The sequence below is a fragment of the Neoarius graeffei genome, chromosome 20, assembly GCF_027579695.1.
Source record: "Neoarius graeffei isolate fNeoGra1 chromosome 20, fNeoGra1.pri, whole genome shotgun sequence".
Classification (NCBI taxonomy): domain Eukaryota; kingdom Metazoa; phylum Chordata; class Actinopteri; order Siluriformes; family Ariidae; genus Neoarius; species Neoarius graeffei.
In genome coordinates this window covers 44,238,010-44,260,458 of record NC_083588.1, presented here as the reverse complement: position 1 = coordinate 44,260,458, position 22,449 = coordinate 44,238,010, and the positions used below count along the sequence as shown (strand labels likewise).

The window sequence follows — 22,449 nt, the reverse complement described above, 5'->3', positions numbered from 1 at the left end:
TTCACGAAATTGAGTCATACACGAGCTGATAACAAACAAGGCGTGTAGCGCTGAGTTTGCTATAAGCCATGTACAACAAGATTGAGAGGAATAACTGTTTTATTCTAGCCACATTCACTGGATTTTGAGAAACGGAGCATTTTTATTTTGTGCAAATTACAACCCCGATTCCAAAGAAGTTGGGACAAAGTACAAATTGGAAATAAAAACAGAATGCAATGATGTGGAAGTTTCAAAATTCCATATTTTATTCAGAATAGAACATAGTTGACATATCAAATATTTAAACTGAGAAAATGTATCATTTAAAGAGAAAAATTAGGTGATTTTTTAAATTTCATGACAACACATCTCAAAAAAGTTGGAACAAGGCCATGTTTACCACTGTGAGACATCCCCTTTTCTCTTTACAACAGTCTGTAAACGCCTGGGGACTGAGGAGACAAGTTGCTCAAGTTTAGGGATAGGAATGTTAACCCATTCTTGTCTAATGTAGGATTCTAGTTGCTCAACTGTCTTGGGTCTTTTTTTTTTGTCGTATCTTCCGTTTTATGATGCGCCAAATATTTTCTATGGGTGAAAGATCTGGACTGCAGGCTGGCCAGTTCAGTACCCGGACCCTTCTTCTACGCAGCCATGATGCTGTAATTGATGCAGTATGTGGTTTGGTATTGTCATGTTGGAAAATGCAAGGTCTTCCCTAAAAGAGACATCGTCTGGATGGGAGCATACAGTAAATCCTCGAATACTGGCCTGTATTCCATTACTGGCCGGGACTCTAATATTGGCCGGTCTCGCTGTCGGAGGAGGTAAATAATGGCCGGACTCTAATACAGGCCGGGGCTATAACCAACGATGTTTCTGAGATCATAGTGGCCTTACACAATCGTTCCGATCTGAAAGACAATTGTGATCAGTGGCGCCGCCAGGCGTATGGCCGTACGCACTAGGCGTACCTTGGGGAGAGAGAGATTTTTTTTTTTAATTATAATTGTTACCTGAATGCTTTGGCAATGCAACATAATTTGAGAAAGAGAGAGAGACAGAGAGAGAGACACGTGTGTGTGTGCCAGCGCATTTGTGTGCTTCAGGAGTGGGCGGGGTGTGCGTGACCAAGAAAGCTCATTGGTCAATGCAGATATACTTTTCTTGCACCACTGAGATTCTCTCCAGTTTTGAGAAACGGAGACAGACAATCGTCAGTAGTCAGAGCTTGTGCGAGAATTTATTGAGAAGCGAGTCAAAAATGAGTAAACGAACCCTGAAACAAACGAGCTTGTTTCAGACTTTTACAAAAAAGTCCAAAAGCAGTGATCCAGGGGTGTCATCTGCTTGCCAGTCCTCTCCAGTATCAGCTAGTAACACGGCACCGGCAGCTTCCACTCCTCCGCAACCTAGCAGCAGTACGCTGCAGCTGGATGCGAGCTCAGTTCCTTTGAGGGAATTGCCTTCATCTATCTCTGAGTTTGAAACTAGCCATACATCCAGTGAATTTCATATAAGAACACCTACATCTCCCCATGTCCCTTACGATTAGAAGTAGATGGTTGCTCCACCTTGCTGACAAATGAGCCATCAGATAGCTTTACTAATGAGCCACGAGTCAGCCCGCTATCACTGACATCAGATTTATCAGACATAGGTAAACTTCAACCAGATGCCTTAAAATGTGCACCGGACTCTGTAAAGCTCAATGTCCTACAGAACCGCTTCAGACCAGACAGAGGGTGGGTGGCTCCTTCTACTCTGATTTTCGGTAAACTCAGAAAAATACCCGAGGAGTTTTTCAACGAGTCTATGTACCCCACGTTGCGCTACAGTGTGTCAGAGTCGTGCGTGCGGTAGTGCTGAGCAAGTTCACTAGATTCTAATCGAGGCTATAAAGAGTTTATTGTTTATTGTCGTGTGTAGTTCACATATGTTGTTCAAATATCAGCCTGTGTTCATGGAAGGCTATTGTTCAATTTCAAGTTAAAGTTCTATCGTTGTTTTGTGTATAAGCCTATAGATCGACTCTTCATAGAAACTGCAGCACGCAAGCGTTTTTTTTTTTGGGGGGGGGGGAATTACACCGCTAGTGCGTACCTTACAGTTCAGGCACAGGCAGAACAGTTTCCGTTAACTTTTTATCCCATTTTTTCAAAACTTTGTTTTGCAAGTCGGTTTGGCCAAGATTGCAGCCTGTGTTGTCTTTTTTTTTTTTTCGTATTGCCGTGCAGAAAAATTGCAGCTGCTGGAAAGGATGTCTGAATTACCGGTATTTGTTGATAATGTTCTGTATACCATTATGGTAACTGTACTTTTTCAATAAATGAAGCTATTTTATAGGTTCAAATAGACACAAAATCTCGTTTTTATTCATTCCACTGGTAGTCTGTTTTGCTCAAATAGAAATAGAGGCCTGCCTCTAATTCTGGCCTCCTTCCAATAATGGCCTGGACCAAGATGCACTTGAGTGAAATAAAGGCCCCGGCCTATATTAGAGGATTTACGGTATGTTGCTCTAGAACCTGGATATACCTTTTAGCATTGATGGTGTCTTTCCAGATGTGTAAGCTGCCCATGCCACACGCACTAATGCAACCCCATACCATCAGAGATGCAGGCTTCTGAACTGAGTGCTGATAACAACTTGGGTCGTCCTTCTCCTCTTTAGTCCGAATGACACGGCGTCCCTGATTTCCATAAAGAACTTCAAATTTTGATTTGTCTGACCACAGAACAGTTTTCCACTTTGCCACAGTCCATTTTAAATGAGCCTTGGCCCAGAGAAGACGTCTGCGCTTCTGGATCATGTTTAGATACGGCTTCTTCTTTGACCTATAGAGTTTTAGCTGGCAACGGCGGATGGCATGGTGAATTGTGTTCACAGATAATGTTCTCTGGAAATATTCCTGAGCCCATTTTGTGATTTCCAATACAGAAGCATGCCTGTATGTGATGCAGTGCCGTCTAAGGGCCCGAAGATCACGGGCACCCAGTATGGTTTTCCGGCCTTGACCCTTACGCACAGAGATTCTTCCAGATTCTCTGAATCTTTTGATGATATTATGCACTATAGATCATATGTTCAAACTCTTTGCAATTTTACACTGTCGAACTCCGTTCTGATATTGCTCCACTATTTGTCGGCGCAGAATTGGGGGGGATTGGTGATCCTCTTCCCATCTTTACTTCTCAGAGCCGCTGCCACTCCAAGATGCTCTTTTTATACCCAGTCATGTTAATGACCTATTGCCAATTGACCTAATGAGTTGCAATTTGGTCCTCCAGCTGTTCCTTTTTTGTACCTTTAACTTTTCCAGCCTCTTATTGCCCCTGTCCCAACTTTTTTGAGATGTGTTGCTGTCATGAAATTTCAAATGAGCCAGTATTTGGCATGAAATTTCAAAACGTCTCACTTTCGACATTTGATATGTTGTCTATGTTCTATTGTAAATACAATATCAGTTTTTGAGATTTTGTCAATTATTGCATTCCGTTTTTATTTACAATTTGTACTTTGTCCCAACTTTTTTGGAATCGGGGTTGTAGATAAATAAAACTTGATACAAAACGTCCAAAATAATTTCTGCTTAGAATGTAAACAAACCAGCAAAATGATAGTAGCAATTTGTGAAAAATGCTGTAATTGTTGAAAAATAAAAGATGCATTCTTACCATCAAATACTTTCATTCCGTATTTTGTTGCTTTTTGTATTTTGGGGGGTTTTGTTTTTGAGTAGAGTTTGTATTTTGTCCTCGGTTGGTTCAGCAACACGCGCCACCATTTTTTAATTTTTTTTCTTTACTCACAGTATATGAGCTGGTAGCCTAGTAGTGGAGTAGCCAATCAGAGCATGTGATTGCTCATATCCAGTGAATGTGGACAGAATAACAAATATCGGCATGCATGCATGCATGCATACATACATATGCAAGATAATATACAATGTAACTACTGCTTCAAGTAAGATAAGAGTGACGTTCAATATTCCTGTGTCAGGCAAACAAATAATCAGCATTAAAGGAACAGTCCACCGTACTTCCATAATGAAATATGCTCTTATCTGAATAGAGACGAGCTGCTCCGTACCTCTCCGAGCTTTGCGCGACCTCCCAGTCAGTCAGACGCGCTGTCACTCCTGTTTACTCCTGTTAGCAATGTAGCTAGGCTCAGCATGGCCAATGGTATTTTTTGGGGCTGTAGTTAGATGCGACCAAACTCTTCCGCGTTTTTCCTGTTTACATAGGTTTATATGACCAGTGACATGAAACAAGTTCAGTTACACAAATTGAAACGTAGCGATTTTCTATGCTATGGAAAATCCGCACTATAATGACAGGCGTACTAACACCTTCTGCGCGCTTCGACAGCGCATTGATACGGAGCTGGCCATGCCCGAAGAGGAGTGAAGGTATCAATGCGCTGTCGAAGCGCGCAGAAGGTGTTAGTACGCCTGTCATTATAGTGCGGATTTTCCATAGCATAGAAAATCGCTACGTTTCAATTTGTGTAACTGAACTTGTTTCATGTCACTGGTCATATAAACCTATGTAAACAGGAAAAACGCGGAAGAGTTTGGTCGCATCTAACTACAGCCCCAAAAAATACCATTGGCCATGCTGAGCCTAGCTACATTGCTAACAGGAGTAAACAGGAGTGACAGCGCGCCTGACTGACTGGGAGGTCGCGCAAAGCTCGGAGAGGTACGGAGCAGCTCGTCTCAATTCAGATAAGAGCATATTTCATTATGGAAGTACGGTGGACTGTTCCTTTAAATGTAGCACAATGCAGTAAAACTCATGAGTTCTCAAAACGGTTTTCTAACTACAGTTTTGTTTTACCTGTTTATACCCTTTTCAGGATTGACGTCCACCGTAAAGAGAACGCCGGGGCCGCAGAAAAGCCCATCAGCATCCACTCGACTCCTGAGGGCTGCTCGGCAGCCTGCCGTATGATCCTTGACATCATGCACCAGGAAGCCAAAGACACCAAAACGTAAGTGAGCTCCAAATTTTACGTTCATTCTTAACAGGGGTGTTATTCCATCAAACCTTTCCAGAGTAACACCATGCTTTGCCAAAATCCACATGACATCTGCAGGCATGAAAAGTTTTCTTTCTTTCTCAATTTCTGGCTAGTGCTCTCAGGATGGGTGATTATGACCAATGTCACCTGTTATAACCTTAATTAAAGCTGTTAAATTTGTCGGGTTGGTGTACTGGTATCAGATGCATGTTGGTGTCTCCTTCCCTCCCACCAGTGCTGATGAGGTGCCTCTGAAGATACTTGCCCACAACAACTTTGTAGGTCGTCTGATCGGCAAAGAGGGGCGTAATTTGAAGAAAGTGGAACAAGACACTGACACTAAGATCACTATCTCACCGTAAAGTCAAGACCAAACATGCTTCTCATTAGCCATTATATAAATGGCCTTAATTGTTCGAGTTTGAGTGGTGTTCTTTCTGTTCAGGCTGCAGGATCTGACCCTGTATAACCCTGAGAGGACCATCACAGTGAAAGGTGCCATTGAGGCCTGCTGCTTGGCTGAGCAGGAAATCATGAAAAAAGTGCGGGAGGCCTATGATAATGACATCGCTGCCATGAATGTAAGTGTGTGATTTGAGCGAGACGTTATTTTATTTTTTTTATACACCAAGTTGACTATAGTGCTCATGATTCTTTTCTGTCCACCTCCAGCAACAGACACACCTTATCCCTGGACTGAACCTTGGAGCGCTTGGCCTTTTCCCTCCATCCTCTTCCATGCCTCCTCCTCCTCCTGGAAACCCTGGGGTTTGTCCCCCATATGGTTCATTTGGGGTAAGACACAGCTTGCATAAATTATAAACATACAAGTGATTAGGTCTAGCAGCTATATTCACAAACGTATAAGAGAAAAAGGAATGTTCTGGCACTGGCTTTGCTTTCCTGGCTCATAAGTACTGATTTCATTCATATGTCTTCTCGTTTCTGATTGGTCAAAAGGTTTAGATTATTTTTAGCTCATCGGGCTGTAGGCCAGGCCAGATGAGCTTATGCAATCACGTGTCGTCCATCCACAATTTACAAAAATTTCCTGCTCCTCCTACAGGATTGATTGGATTTCGATCAAACTCACATACGATGTTCCCCAGGTGGGCATGCCTAAAAGTTGTCAAGATGATGGCGCCACCTGCCATTTATGATTTTATGGGCATCTGAAATTTTTGGGTGACTCGTCACATTAAACACTACTCTTTGAAAATGTCCCAGCAGTTTACACTGAAACTCACCCAGAAGACTCTAGAGACATATACCAACAGGAATTGTTCACCAGGTGGTGAGACCTACTATGGATGAGGCTACAGTGGGGTCATGTGCAATTTCACGAATATTGCTCCTCCTCCTCCTACAGGAGTGACCAGATTTTGATCAAACTCGTACAGAACGTTCCCCAGGATGGTATGTATAAAAATTGTCAAGACAGTGGCGCCACCTTTCATATTTAACATTTTATGGGTGTCTGAAATTTTTGAGTGACTTATCACACCTAACACTACTGTTTATAAACTGCTAGGATGTTTTTGCTGAAACTCACCCAGAAGACTCTAAAGACATGTTCCAACAAGAATTGTTCACCAGGTGGTGCCACCTGCCATGGATGTGGCTACACAGGGGTCATATGCAATTTCACAAAAATCGCTACTCCTCCCACAGGAGTGATCGAATTTCAAACTCGTACACAACAATGGTGGCCGGTATGAGCTACAGCCTCATTGAGGCTATTTTTCTGACAGTACCTCTGTCAGTAAAGCAAACCAAAAGTTTATATCCAAACACTCGTTCTTATGAGGATGCTCAGATTTATCTAAGCTTAAAGGATATGGGACATGGATTTTTTTCTGGGCATAATTATGTATAAAGGACATAAGAAATGCCATCTAAATCACTGCAGGGCGTCAAAAATGTGAAAATCATCACATTATTCAAGTTTTTTTATACATCAGCGTAAAACAAGGATTCGTTAATGAGCTAGGTGGTCACGTGACCCGTGACGTAACAAAAACTTTCCAAGGAGCCAACGCTTGGGAATCTAATGTAAACAGGTTACCGAAATGGACACCATCGACAGTGATATTCCCGATGTTTCACAGAGATGTGAAGTTAGACCTTATCAATTCGAACCGATAGCTGGAAATTCACATGAACATGAATCTTGTATTTACTCTGACGGGTCAGATGATTCTGAGAGTGAGGGTTCATTCAGTCCCCATGAAACTGAAAGCGGTCGGCTCGATAACACTTCCTGGTAAGTTAAAAACAATTCTGCTCAAAGGCTAATGATCTGTTGAAAGAAGTATTATTTTTGTATCATACATTGAAAGTTCATCATGGATCTAGCTAAAGTCCGTTGCAAGCTATTTTTTTTTTGCTGATATTTTTTGAGATTGATTGAGATACAATGCTTCCAGAGTCCGAGATGAAAACATTCAAAATGGCGAAACGAGTCAGAATTATGATAATCAATAATTGATACACCCAAAATTATAATACTAATCCTTACCTTGGCTTTCAGTCGCTTAGCGAATGCACCTCGGCATTTTTCCGCATGAGGCCCATGGTAAAACCACACTTCCGGGAGGGGCTGCCGTCTGCCTCCCAAGCCGGCCGAGAGCGCTCCTCGTCGGGCACGGCCAGGCGGGCGAATGCCCTGGTTCGTCCACCCTGTCTAAAAAAATAATGGTACAACTCCGAGTGAAGGTAAATTTGGCTTGGCAATTAATTTCGTTCAGTACCTGAGTATTAAAGTTGAAAGAATCCTCTGTGAAATGGTCCGAACACAGTTTGTGGGAAACAGTAGGTGCAAAGTTTTTTCTACGACAGTAGTGAGCCCACACTTTCCTCAGCTTCGGGTCCTTGGGGAATGCAAAAAAACTTACTCCAGGGCATTTCTCATTGGAATTATTGCAACCATAAGCAGCACAATACACCATGATGTCCAATGTACTTTAAAGACTATAAAAACAATTTTCTTGTCATCCACTTCTCCATTCATCTACCCGCTTGTGCTGTGCCCGAAAGTTTTTGTGATGTATGATCACGTGACAGCGGCTCTTCCGGTTGTAGAAAATGCATATCGGAAGTCAAGCAGAAATGCCATATAATCATCACGAATATAACGATTTTGCTGAATTTAATAGATGATTTTGTATTTGTTGATGCAATTAATTCATATTTTTAATGGAAAGAAACTGATATAGCGTGCTTTTATGTTTCATGTCCCATATCCTTTAACAACAAATCAGTTAAAGCGTGCTGCTCTTCAAGATGTATGATTGTTGATATGGTGAAAGTTTCTGTGAAAAAAAATCTTTCACATTTGTGGAAGTAGTCCCCAATGTCAGCACTTTTTGTAAAGGTCAGTAAGTTTTCTGACACAGGAGTGTGTTCAGGACAAAGGGACTTTGCAGTTTCTCTGTATCATGACTGTGTATTTGTCTTAGAAAAAGAGGCTGATGAGAGAATGACCATTATGTAGCTTCTATAACGTAAGTCATAACAGGAAATAGCTTTCGTTTCATGTATGTTTCACAGTATTAGATTTAAAAAAAAAAAAGTTCTTTAGCTAATAATGTAGTCACTGCTAAATTGCTGTGGTATAAGAGGAATAAAACACTTTGGGACATGCTCTTCTTGGAAAACAATCAACTTCATTTCCCATCATGTTGCATCTCGCCACCGTTCTGCTGATTAAATTCCTCCAACAGCACACTCCATTGTGTGGTTTTTTTTTTTTGTTTTTTTTTTTATTGGTTACTTATGGCCTTGCCTGATCTTACACCATATGTCAATAGGCTCCTGAGCAGGAGACAGTTCATGTGTATATCCCAGCACAAGCAGTGGGAGCCATCATCGGCAAGAAGGGCCAGCACATTAAGCAGCTGAGCCGCTTTGCTGGAGCCTCCATTAAGGTGAGGAGCTGCGAATACATCAACACGCACAAAGCCCATAATGCAAATTACACAGATTTTCATAATTAAAGATGTTGTATGGGATGTTGATGCTCGTTCACCTTTTTTTCCCCCTCCCCCTTTTTTCCAGATTGCACCAGCAGAGACACCTGATTCAAAGATGCGCATGGTCATTGTTACTGGTCCACCTGAGGCCCAGTTTAAGGTACTAATACATATTACCACTCAAAAACCTCAGCATCTGTGATTGGCCAAACATTGTCATTCTGTATGGACCATTTTCCCCCAACATAACATGGATATGAATGACGTTGTTAACAATAGCTATGTTTACATGCATGTTTTTTTTTTTTTTTTTCCATTCTGAATGAATTGGCATGTAATGATTCAGTTAGTTCAAGATTTGATTCAGTTTATATTGGGTTCACGATTCAATTTTCCCACAATATTTTTGGAAAAAAAAGTTGTGAAAAATTAGTTTCAAGAAGTCACATACGTTCCTGCTTTTTTACGTTATTGCACCCTCTGCTGTCTAAACAACGCAATTTCAGCTAGGAAAAAACAAAATCTCTCAGCCTGGTAATTTTTTTTCATCGATTTGAATAGTCATATATTTGTATCGCGTTTTATCATCGTATGAGATCTTTACATGCCTAGAATGAATTCATTCCAGTCTGTGATTCCAAACATACCATTTACATGAAGGCAATCATCCATCCGTTATCCGTAACCGCTTATCCTGTGCAGGGTCGCGGGCAAGCTGGAGCCCATCCCAGCTGACTACGGGCGAAAGGCGGGGTACACCCTGGACAAGTCACCAGGTCATCGCAGGGCTGATACAGCGAGACAAACAACCATTCACACTCACATTCACACCTACGGTCAATTTAAAGCCACCAATTAACCTAACCTGCATGTCTTTTGGACGGTGGGAGAAACTGGAGCACCCGGAGGAAACCCACGCGGACACGGGAAGAACATGCAAACTCCACACAGAAAGGCCCTCGTCAGCCACTGGGCTTGAACCCAGAACCTTCTTGCTGTGAGGTGACAGTGCTAACCACTATACCACCGTGCCTGAAGGCAATCAGTACAATGAGAATAGAATTTTTGACACGCACACAATCCCACATAGCTGGCATGTTTCTCCCATTCATAAAATGTCACGAGGTAGTCACTGTGTGAAGGTGTAATGAACGTGTGCAGAAAGTTACAGGTGCAGAAGACAATCCAATTGAGCATTTACATGGCTGATTATTTTCCTGTCAAATAGACTATCGGAGGTCTACCCTACCTCTTTCAATCTGATTAAATTCTCAATCAGAATATGGTATTTCGTTCTGGTTGAGATGCTTTCATGAAGAAATTTCATTCTAATCGCACCTGAATCTATTTATTAACGGATTAGTAGGGTCTATATAAGTATAACTACTGTTCCACTTTCTTGAACATCTAATGTTGAGCAAACAAATATGAAAGATGTGTTCTTCCGGGTCATTTGGGTCTCATATGCAGAAAGTTTTGAGGTGCACGTATCCAAGTACAGCTAACTGGAGGCATGGGTGGTGTAGTGGTCAGCACTGTCGCTTCACAGAAAGAAGGTTTCGGCTTCAAACCTCACGGCCGACGGGGGCCTTTCTGTGTGGAGTCTGCATGTTCTCCCCAAGTCTGCATGGTTCCTCCAGGTGCTCCGGTTTCTCCCACAGTTCTTTACATGCAGATTAGGTAAAATACCCAGCCTATGAGGTTGTACAAGTCTTGGTGTTGGTCCCAAGTCTGGATAGATTGGGGAGGGTTGTGTCAGGAAGGGCATCCGATGTAAAACCTATCCCAAATCAAAGATGCAGTACAGATCCACTGTGGCGACCCCAAATGAACGGGAGCAGCCAAGGGGAAAAGAAGACCCAAGTACAGCTAACTATTCCTTTATCAGTACTTAAAGCATGTCTCTGTTGTGTTTTAGGCTCAGGGAAGAATATATGGCAAGCTGAAAGAGGAGAACTTCTTTGGGCCAAAGGAAGAGGTGAAGCTGGAGACGCACATCAAAGTAGCAGCAGCAGCTGCTGGCAGAGTTATTGGAAAGGGTGGAAAGACGGTGAGGGATATTTACTCTTATTTATTTATTTATTTATTTATTTTTAATAGAACGAGATGCACAATCACACCGATATTTGTAGGATCTGAGGGAAAACCTGAGTTCTATCTTAGTGGTAGTGATGCTAGTTGAGGTTACAGAATGCTAATAACTTAAATTGTACTCCTGTAGGTGAATGAGCTACAGAACCTAACTGCAGCTGAGGTGGTGGTTCCTAGAGAGCAGACTCCTGATGAGCAGGACCAGGTTATTGTCAAAATCATCGGCCACTTTTATGCAAGTCAGGTGCGTTTTCACACAGGAACACCATTTTCTTGTGTCACATTTTGAATTTTGCAGTTAATTCGACTGATACCTTAAGCTATGGTCACACTGCAGCTCGCAATGGGTTATGGATGAAAATGAGGTGTTTTGGTGACTACGCATGGCAATGTATACAGGTGAGCTAAAAGTTGTGGTCACGGAGCAAGTGAATAATTGGTGGTCACGGCTTTGCACATTTGAGCCTGGCATAGCTTGAGCAGCCGCACGCTTTCTTGGGACCCAGTTGTTATGGGAAACGCCTGATATTGCTCTCAAATCATTCAGCCCGTACATATCATGATGCTGTTTTCAGAGACTTGGAGAAGTATCATCACAGTCACATTTGTTTCTAGCCATGTTTGACTGGTTAAATACTCTTTGTGACTGTGCTTTCTGGTTTGCTTTTGTTTGTTTTTGTTACTTTGACCTTACCTCACTTTTTTTTTTTTTGGGGGGGGGGGGTTTAAATATCATGTCTGCTAATAAACATTTTTCCTGCATGCACATCTGTCTACCGCCACAGACCTGACAGAATACTTTTTCAAATCTCTATGAAAACAGCGTCCTTATATGCGCATGCTGATTGTGCTAAAATCAGCATCAGGCATTTCCCATAACAACTGGGTCCCAAGTGTGCGCACAACACGATCCGAAGGATCCCCAAATGTAAATGCACTTTTCAAGTCTCGGCGAACGTTAGGCTATCCTAAGCCACTTTGTTGTTGAGGCTCCCACGAGCTTCGGGGACATGGATTTGAGACAAATACATATGGTGGTGCTTGAAAGTTTGTGAACCCTTTAGAATTTTATATTTATGCAGAAATATGACCTCAAACATCAGATTTTCACACAAGTCGTAAAAGTAGATAAAGGGAACCCAGTTAAACAAATGAGACAAAAGTATTATACTTGGTTATTTATTTATTTATTTATTTATTGAGGAAAATGATCCAATATTACATATCTGTGAGTGGCAAAAGTATGTGAACCTTTGCTTTCAGTATCTGGTGTGACCCCCTTGTGCAGCAATAACTGCAACTAAACGTTTCCGGTAACTGTTGATCAGTCCTGCACACCGGCTTGGAGGAATTTTAGCCCATTCCTCCATACAGAACAGCTTCAACTCTGGGATGTTGGTGGGTTTCCTCACATGAACTGCTTGCTTCAGGTCCTTCCACAACATTTCGATTGGATTAAGGTCAGGACTTTGACATGGCCATCCCTAAACATAAACTTTTATTCTTCTTTAACCATTCTTTTGGTAGAATGACTTGTGTGCTTAGGGTCGTTGTCTTGCTGTATGACCCACCTTCTCTTGAGATTCAGTTCATGGACAGATGTCCTGACATTTTCCTTTAGAATTCACTGGTATAATTCAGAATTCATTGTTCCATCAATGATGGCAAGCTGTCCTGGCCCAGATGCAGCAAAACAGGCCCAAACCATGATGTTACCATCACCATGTTTCACAGATGGGATAAGGTTCTTATGCTGGAATGCAGTGTTTTCCTTCCTCCAAACATAACGCTTCTCATTTAAACCAAAAAGTTCTATTTTGGTCTCATCCATTCACAAAACATTTTTTCCAATAGCTTTCTGGCTTGTCCACATGATCTTTTAGCAAACTGCAGACGAGCAGCAATGTTCTTTTTGGAGAGCAGTGGCTTTTGCCTTGCAACCCTGCCATGTACACCACTGTTCACTGTTCTCCTGATGGTGGACTCATGAACATTAACATTAGCCAATGTGAGAGAGGCCTTCAGTTGCTTAGAAGTTACCCTGGGGTCCTTTGTGACCTCGCCGACTATTACATGCCTTGCTGTTGGAGTGATCTTTGTTGGTCGACCACTCCTGGGGAGGGTAACAATGGTCTTGAATTTCCTCCATTTGTACACAATCTGTCTGACTGTGGATTGGTGGAGTCCAAACTCTTTTTAGAGATGGTTTTGTAACCTTTTCCAGCCTGATGAGCATCAACAACACTTTTTCTGAGGTCCTCAGAAATCTCCTTTGTTCGTGCCATGATACACTTCCACAAACATGTGTTGTGAAGATCAGACTTTGATAGATCCCTGTTCTTTAAATAAAACAGGGTGCCCACTCACACCTGATTGTCATCCCATTGATTGAAAACACCTGATTCTAATTTCCCCTTCAAATGAACAGCTAATCCTAGAGGTTCACATACTTTTGCCACTCACAGATATGTAATATTGGATCATTTTCATCAATAACTAAATGAGAAAGTATAATAATTTTCTCATTTGTTTAACTACTCTTTATCTACTTTTAGGATTTGTGTGAAAATCTGATGTTTTAGGTCATTTATGCAGAAATAGAAAATTCTAAAGGGTTCACAAACTTTCAAGCACCACTGTATCAAGAGGCTCGATGAAGGTTCCCCTTGCTTCAAAAAATATTCCCAAACCCATCTGCAAGTATTCCCTGCTTAGTTTGTTGACACAAATGTTGCCATCAAATTTAAATGCATGCATTGAGATTTTTTTAGATGTTTTTGGCCACTCACGAGGTGATGTACCAAAAAACAACTTGTGAAGCTCAGAGAATATTCGCCGTGCATCACACAATTGATGGCAATGCTACCAATTTATCAGCAAGTATTCACAAACCCATCGCAAGCTGTCGTGTGACTAGGGCCTTAAGATCCATGTGCCTTGAGTTACTAGATATTTCCTTACAACTAGACAATATCCTGAAATGTACAGGTCGGTGACAAATTGAAGGATAAGCCTACATTAAGTGTCTGAGAAGGTGGTAGGCCACCAGAACAGCTGCAAAATACAGTGGGGCAAAAAAGTATTTCGTCAGTCACCAATTGTGCAAGTTCTCCCACTTAAGATGAGAGAGGCCTGTAATTTTCATCATAGGTATACCTCAACTATGAGAGACAAAATGAGAAAAAAAAATCCAGAAAATCACATTGTCTGTCTGATTTTTAAAGAATTTATTTGCAAATTATGGTGGAAAATAAGTATTTGGTCAATAACAAAAGTTCATCTCAGTACTTTGTTATATACCCTTTGTTGCCAATGACAGAGGTCAAACGTTTTCTGTAAGTCTTCACAAGGTTTTCACACACTGTTGCTGGTATTTTGGCCCATTCCTCCATGCAGATCTCCTCTAGAGCAGTGATGTTTTGGGGCTGTCGCTGGGCAACATGAACTTTCAACTCCCTCCAAAGATTTTCTATGGGGTTGAGATCTGGAGACTGGCTAGGCCACTCCAGGACCTTGAAATGCTTCTTACGAAGCCACTCCTTCGTTGCCTGGGCGGTGTGTTTGGGATCATTGTCATGCTGAAAGACCCAGCCACGTTTCATCTTCAATGCCCTTGCTGATGGAAGGAGGTTTTCACTCAAAATCTCACGATACATGGCCCCATTCATTCTTTCCTTTACACGGATCAGTCGTCCTGGTCCCTTTGCAGAAAAACAGCCCCAAAGCATGATGTTTCCACCCCCATGCTTCACAGTAGGTATGGTGGGATGCAACTCAGCATTCTTTCTCCTCCAAACACGACAAGTTGAGTTTTTACCAAAAAGTTCTATTTTGGTTTCATCTGACCATATGACATTCTCCCAATCCTCTTCTGGATCATCCAAATGCTCTCTAGCAAACTTCAGATGGGCCTGGATATGTACTGGCTTAAGCAGGGGGACACGTCTGGCACTGCAGGATTTGAGTCCCTGGTGGCGTAGTGTTGCTGATTGTAACCTTTGTTACTTTGGTCCCAGCTCTCTGCAGGTCATTCACTAGGTCCCCCCATGTGGTTCTGGGATTTTTGCTCACCGTTGTTGTGATCATTTTGACCCCACGGGGTGAGATCTTGCATGGAGCCCCAGATCGAGGGAGATTATCAGTGGTCTTGTGTGTCTTCCATTTTCTAATAATTGCTCCCACAGTTGATTTCTTCACACCAAGCTGCTTACCTATTGCAGATTCAGTCTTCCCAGCCTGGTGCAGGTCTACAATTTTGTTTCTGGTACCCTTTGACAGCTCTTTGGTCTTGGCCATAGTCAGTTTGGAGTGTGACTGACTGTTTGAGGTTGTGGACAGGTGTCTTTTATACTGATGACGAGTTCAAAGAGGTGCCATTAATACAAGTAACGAGTGGAGGACAGAGGAGCCTCTTAAAGAAGTTGTTACAGGTCTGTGAGAGCCAGAAATCTTGCTTGTTTGTAGGTGACCAAATACTTATTTTACCAAGGAATTTACCAATTAATTCATTAAAAATCCTACAATGTGATTTCCTGGATTCTTTCCCCCCATTCTGTCTCTCATAGTTGAGGTATACCTATGATGTAAATTACAGGCCTCTCTCATGTTTTTAAGTGGGAGAACTTGCACAATTGGTGGTTGACTAAATACTTTTTTGCCCCACTGTACATGCAAGTCTCTGAAATGATTCTTGAGGGAGGAAGACCATTCTTCCAAAATATCGTCTTAATGGCTGTTTTGATGATGGTCCTAGAGAGCGCTGTGTAACATTTCAATCCAAAATCTCACGCAGGTGCTTGTGTTGTTTTGGTGACCTGTAAAGGCCTTAGCATAGGATTTACAGGACCAAGCAAAAGGTTTGGACGCTCTTGCTCGTTACTATGAATAATTGTGTCCAAACTTTTGACTAGTACATTTTCATACTCCCCAAACCATTCAGTTAGTGCTCCTGTCCTCAAATGTTTCATCATGAGATGACACTGAAGTCAGAAAAATTTGGGGGTAAATCTGCCTCAAATCACCAGATTTCAGAAAATGTTCCCTCCTGACCATTCCAAATTTACTTCATACTTTCAAAGATTAATGTCATTAGTCCCAATAAACAGTGTGCAATATTTCAGCCTTGCATCTTTGATAGTTTTTGAGGTATTGGGACATGAGTAAGGGGCATGGCTCAAATTTTACTGTAAAACTAGTGCTATAGAAAAAAAACCCTGATGTTCTATAAGTTATAACTTTTGAACCATTTCAGCTAGATGCATGAAATTTTCATGAATTGTTCTTGGGTGCAAGGTATCTTTTGAAATACTGTAACTGAAGAGCCGCAATTGCATATTTGCCACTTTATGTATTGTTGAAATCTGTTAAACTGTTTGTGCTTTTGGAGCATTTTTTGCCCTCTGTATCTCCACATTTAAATGTCATAGCTTTCACCGTTGGTATTTGTTTCACATATTGTAGTATTGTTTTGGTAACTAAGTATATGTCAAAAAGAAATCAAACTTTGAATTATGAGCCATTTAAAAAAAAAAAAATCACGTCCATAATTTAAATGCATATTGCTCATGCGTGTCAAAGTTTAGCATATAAAGAATTATAGCACTGGGAAGAGCAGGTCTTAATTTGAATGCAGGTCTTAATTATGAAATCGAGTTTCATTCAAGATACCAATTTATTAAGGAAGAAAATATGCCTTTTTACTACAGATGGAAATGTAAAATAGAGGCACACTTCTTATAATACAATCGCATGTATTTGTCATACATGAGCAACATGCATTTGAAATATCTCGTACCTGAGAACAATTCCTGAAAATGTCATGCATCTAGCTTAAATAGTCCAAAAGTTATGGCTCATGGAACTTCAGAGTTTTTTCTATAGCACTCGTTTTTATGGTAAAACTTCAACCAAATCCCTAGAGCTCAAAAACTAAAAGATGAAAGGGTGAAATTTTGCACACTGTTTATTGGGACTAAGGACGTTAATCTTTGGAAGTATGAAGCAAATCTGACATGGTCAGTCTGGAGGTCTTTGGTGAGATCACGTGGATAATGATGATAATAATGTTTAAATTGTATAGTGCTTTTCTCACACCCAAGGTGGCTTTACAATTCCAAAACAAAAGAGGGTTGGGATGTAATTCCAATGGCATAGCTGCCCACAATCCCAGGAGCAATGTTGCCCACCAGGCAACATTGCTCAGAACAGTGTGCCATGGATCCACAAAGTGAGCACAGAAGTACCGCCACACAGAGCTCTGGACAACCTCAATGTTAGAGAGCAACGAGCTCACTGCCATCTATAGTGAGCAGAAAGGGCATCACCCATGGCGGACCAAGGCCTGAAGGAAACCGATGCCCAAAACTGGGTCTGGAGCTATGCCACAACCGGCAGACAAAACATTCAAATAAAGAACAAATATCAAACCATACAAGCACAAAAAGGAAAAAAAAGGAGGGGGGGATTAAAAAGCTCCAGTGGAAAGCAGCAGCCAAAACGTGCACGGTGTGCTCTCAACTGGAAATGGAAATGAAATATGATTTGTATTGATATGCAGTGACTCGTCCCTCATCAAGACCTCCCAGGACCATCAGATTTTCCTTTAATTTGTCATCTGTCTGTATATGCTACACTGCAAAAAATGATATCTTGGCAAGTGAAAATATCTTATAGTTGAAATGATCTAGCATTTCCTATTAGAAGAATACAAGACACCATTTCTGAGATTATTAAACTTGGTTCTAGATTGCAACCAACTTATTTTAAGATGTCGTATCAAGTAAAAATATCTATCCATGCGGCAAGATAATTTCACTAATTTTCAGTGTGTATATTTATCTACTTTTCATCTTTTGCATATTCAGTTTTACTCAGAATCAGGTTTACTTGGAACATAGGTGCACTTTGTAGGTAAACATTCACCTCTTTTACCCCATTCGTCAGTGGAAATGAACCACCAGTAACCAGATAAATTTGGGGTGTTAAATCGTTCTCAGCACAGTCTACTGTGTGTTTTTTGTTTGTTTATTTAGTGCCCCCCCAATAAATCTCAACTGACATGAAGTTAAACACACACAGAGTTGTGGTCAGAAGTTTACATACAGTGACATGAATGTCATGGCAGTATTTGGGCTTTCAGTAATTTCTTTGAGCTGTTCTTTTCCTGTGGCAGAATGATTGTACAGCATACATCTTGAATAAAAAAAAAAACCACTAGAATTTGGTGCACAACTTTTTAATTTTCTTTGGGTTTTCTGAAATCAACACAGGGTCAAAATTATACATACAGGGTCAAAAATAGACACATGCTCACTTAGATTATTAATTCTGAAGTGCTGAAACTTCCAAAATGTCTATCTTGCCAAGCCTGAGGTCTCTTAACTTCCTGTTCGTGATCATGATTGACTACAGCTGGTAGCTTCTCTGTGCCTTCATAAAAAGGGTTTGTTTACAGCACTCATTGGATTGACCAACACACAGTAAAATGGGAAAGTCCAAGGAGCTCAGTGCAGATCTGAGAAGGAGGATCGCAGATGTACACAACTCTGGAATGTCTCTTGGAGCCATTTCTAAACAACTGCAAATTCCAAGATTAGTTCAAACAATTGTATCCAAGTTATTGTGAGGTGTAGTTACTTTGCCAAGCCACTTGGCTTCAAGAAAAGCCAAACTGTCACCCTCAGCTGAAAGGAAATTGGTTTGGATGGTCAGGAACAACCTGGGAACCACCATGGCACAACCCTGCCATGAACTGGAAGCTGATGGATCACTGTCTACAGTTCAGATCACCATGGACTAACAGGCTGCTATTCAAGAAATAACTCCCTGCTCCAAAATTGACACCTTCAAGCTTAACTAAAGTTTGAAGCTGACCACATGGACAAAGAAAAAGCCTTCTGGAGGATAGCTGTGTGGTCAGATGAGGCAAAGATTGAGTTGTTTGGCTACAATGACCACCATGTCCAGAGGGACACTGTACCAGCTGGTGGTGGTGGTAGGGTCATCATGCTCTGGGGCTGTTTTGCTGCCAGTGGAACTGGTTCATTGCACAAAGTGGATGGAATAATGAAGAAGAAGGACTACCTCAGAATTCTTCAGCATAAACCATCAGAAACTTGAACACAACTTGGGAGTTACAACAGGACAATGAATCCAAACACATCAGCGCTGGTTGTGGAGGATAAAGCAGGCTAATATTAAGCTTAAAACAAGTCCTGACTTCAACCCTATTGAAAATATATGGACCGTGCTTATAAGTTGAGTTCATACCAAGGGGGAAAAAATTAATTGAACACACACTACCAATTCTACCATGAAGAGTCATGAAATATCCAACCAGAATTCTGCCAGAAGCTTGTTCATGGTAAACAAAAATGTTTGGTCAAGGTGAATCTTGCGAAGAGATATTTTATCCAAATATTAGGTATGCTGTATGTAAGTTTTTGACCCTGTATGTATAATTTTGACCTTGTGTTGATTTCAGAAAAGCCAAAGAAAATTAAAACTTGTGCACCAAATTCTAGTGTGGGTTTTTTTTTTGTTTGTTTGTTTGTTTTTTTAGATAAAGGATGTATGCTGTACATTCTACCACAGAAAAAGAACAGTTCAAAGAAATTACTGAAAGCCCAAATATTGCCATGACATGAATGTCACTGTATGTAAACTTCTGACCACAACCGTGTGTATATATAAAATTAAATAACTTTTAAAAGTAGCAATTGCCAAATGAGTTCTGACATCTCTTCTTTGTTACTCTTTCCTACTAGAGGTATACTGGAACACTCTCGCTTTGGATTCATGATAATGCATTCACAATTCAATTTAATTCAAGACTCGGAAATTTTGAATGACAAACGTTTTTCCAATGCATGGGACCAACTCAACTCGAGTCTGCTCACTTTTTGTATCAGGTAGTTTGTTTTTCCACTGTAGCTGGTCGTCATAGCGATGCTGCGTGGAACTGTGCTGATGTTATCTGCAGTTCGAAACATACAGGAACAATGAATGACATCAAAGGGATGCTATTCTTGATTCTTTAGTCTGGCTGGTTGTCACAGCAAGGAGACAAATTTTGTTTCAGAAGAAGCCGAAGACAGCAAGAGAAAAGACTGCTTGGAAAAAGTGTTTTTGGAAAATACTTCAGAGTTCAGATGACGAGATGACTGCTTGAAGGTGATGCAAGAGAGTACACTAACTTGGAAACTAAAGATAGCATACGTATGTGATGCTCTCTGACCATTCAGTAGTCTGCAGTTTTCATGTCACCTTTTGGTATCGCCTCAGCTCACTTGGAACCTCAATGGAGGTGATGCCAAAAAGAAAAAGTACCAGGCACGATCAACAACTTTTGCCCAATGGAAAACCAAAAAAGTTAAGTTGGGTTGAGCAGGTACCATGCAGTGGAAAATGGCAAATAGAACCCTGAAGTTGGCTAAAGTGCACAGTTTTTGTGGCCTCTTGGGCCACAAGAAATAAGAGTACAGTAGGAGTCCATTTCTATCCACCAAGGTACAACCTACACTACCCCCTAGGGCTCATTATTGGACCTCAAGGTAACGGTGTACCTTTTTAGGGTCAAAAAGGTACATACATGTGTCTGAGTGGTATATAAAGGGTACAAATATGCAAGTATCTTAAAGGGTACTGCCCCAATGACAAGCTGTTGTACCTTTTAAAGGTACAGTAATGTACTTTATTTTCTGAGTGTAGTCATGTAATGTCTAGCATATATCACAGAGCTATTGAGCTAGCAATCACCTTAAGTGCAGAAAATCACAGGCTCACTACAAAAGAATGTGACTAGCATACACACTATTTTAGCTCTATGGGCTAAGCAGTGGTTAGCACTGTCTCCTCACAGCAACTGGAATCTGTGTGGGTTTCCTCCCACAGTCCAAAGACATGCAAATTAGACCAGCTGGCTACTCTAAATTGCCCATAGGTGTGAATGGTCTCGGTGTTAGCCCTGCGATAGATTAGCGACCTGGTCAGGGTGTACCCTAGCCTGGGCCCGCCCATCCTAAGTGTGACGCAACACGAGGGCCTGTTGCGAGCTGGCAAGCTATCTACAGCTCTTCCAAGCTCCCGAAAAATCGGGAGCCAATCAACTTTGAGCATCTCCAACGGCCCTGGGTAGAGGCGTGTTCAAGGCACTGACGTAGTAGAACTGCGACCGGAAGCCATAGATTGTTTACAGAATCTATGCCGGAAGCGCTTCATTCACTAGAAACATTACGAACATGGAGCAAGTTCTCATTGAAAACGGAGCAAAGAGCAGCCCTGGAGGTATTTATTGAAAGGAAGGACGTTTTCGCCTTGCTCCCGACCGGCTTCGGTAAGAGTTTAATCTACCAGTTAGCCCCGTCGCATCACATGCGTCAGAGGAAAGAGTGATGTGATTGGTTTAAGCTTCGTCACAGCCTTTTCTGGCTTCGACCAGTAGCAAACTGAGGCATTTCAGGGAGGCGGGTCAACCACGCACTTTGGGAAACAGTTGGGCTTAATATCTTTGCCAGACCAAATGCTCGCAGAGCTTTGAAGTCGCGTTAGCCAGACTAGGTGTACCCCACCTCTCATCCAGAGTCAGCTGGGATCGGCTCCAATAGATCATGGATGGATGGGCTGTGCAGTTTGGGACCTCTTGTGTTTATACAGTCCAATTGCATGAAATGCATAATTAATAGAATATCGTCACATTATTGCATAGCCTCACATTGGATCATTACACCTGTAGCTGCTACTTGACTTTTTTTTTTTGCTGGTAGAAACATTTAGCCCAAGAAATTTGTGTGTGTGTGTGTGTGTGTGTGTGTGTTTTTGATCTACTGATGCACTGCAGTAATTTTATGTCCACACACATGTCCAAGAAGGGTAATTAAATCCATCAATGATACTTCAGTAAATCACGGCTCACACGGCAGTCCAAATGGCAATATGATGGATTATGGATAAAAAGTATATAATTAAACACCTACAAAGTGCACATACTATATGATGGGTTTCGTTGATGAAGTAGCCAGTGAGTAAAGTTACAGGCATAGGTGTACTTAATAAAGTGAGTGTATATATTTCTTAAAACTGATCTTAATCCTTAAAGCTGTATAGGTGATGTGCCAATGAAATGACTAGAAATTGAATCATGGGTATTTCTTCCCCCCCCCCCCCTTATTTTTAGCTGGCCCAGAGGAAGATCAGAGACATTTTGACACAAGTTAAGCAGCAACAGAAAGGTGGCATGGGAGGCCCTCCAGCATCTCACCCACAGAACCTGTCAGAGCTTGGGCCCCACCAGGGAATGACCCAGGAGCCTAGGAGGAAGTAACAGGCTCCAGCCCAAAACTGGATGGACAGACGGATGGACAGACAGAGGAGAAACAG

The 22,449-nt window shown here is 41.5% G+C and overlaps 1 protein-coding gene across 1 annotated transcript in view; it reads left to right on the top strand.

Annotated features, from left to right (window-relative positions):
• Positions 1 to 22,449, top strand: part of igf2bp1 (insulin-like growth factor 2 mRNA binding protein 1) — a 53,427-nt gene extending 30,978 nt beyond the window's left edge. Inside the window, exons 7-15 of the mRNA XM_060902628.1 lie at positions 4,847 to 4,981; positions 5,247 to 5,369; positions 5,457 to 5,592; positions 5,684 to 5,806; positions 8,821 to 8,937; positions 9,068 to 9,142; positions 10,901 to 11,032; positions 11,204 to 11,317; positions 22,247 to 22,449. Of these exons, the coding sequence (XP_060758611.1) occupies positions 4,847 to 4,981; positions 5,247 to 5,369; positions 5,457 to 5,592; positions 5,684 to 5,806; positions 8,821 to 8,937; positions 9,068 to 9,142; positions 10,901 to 11,032; positions 11,204 to 11,317; positions 22,247 to 22,393 (1,102 nt within the window). The 3' untranslated portion in view covers positions 22,394 to 22,449. The remainder of the gene's footprint in view (positions 1 to 4,846; positions 4,982 to 5,246; positions 5,370 to 5,456; positions 5,593 to 5,683; positions 5,807 to 8,820; positions 8,938 to 9,067; positions 9,143 to 10,900; positions 11,033 to 11,203; positions 11,318 to 22,246) is intronic.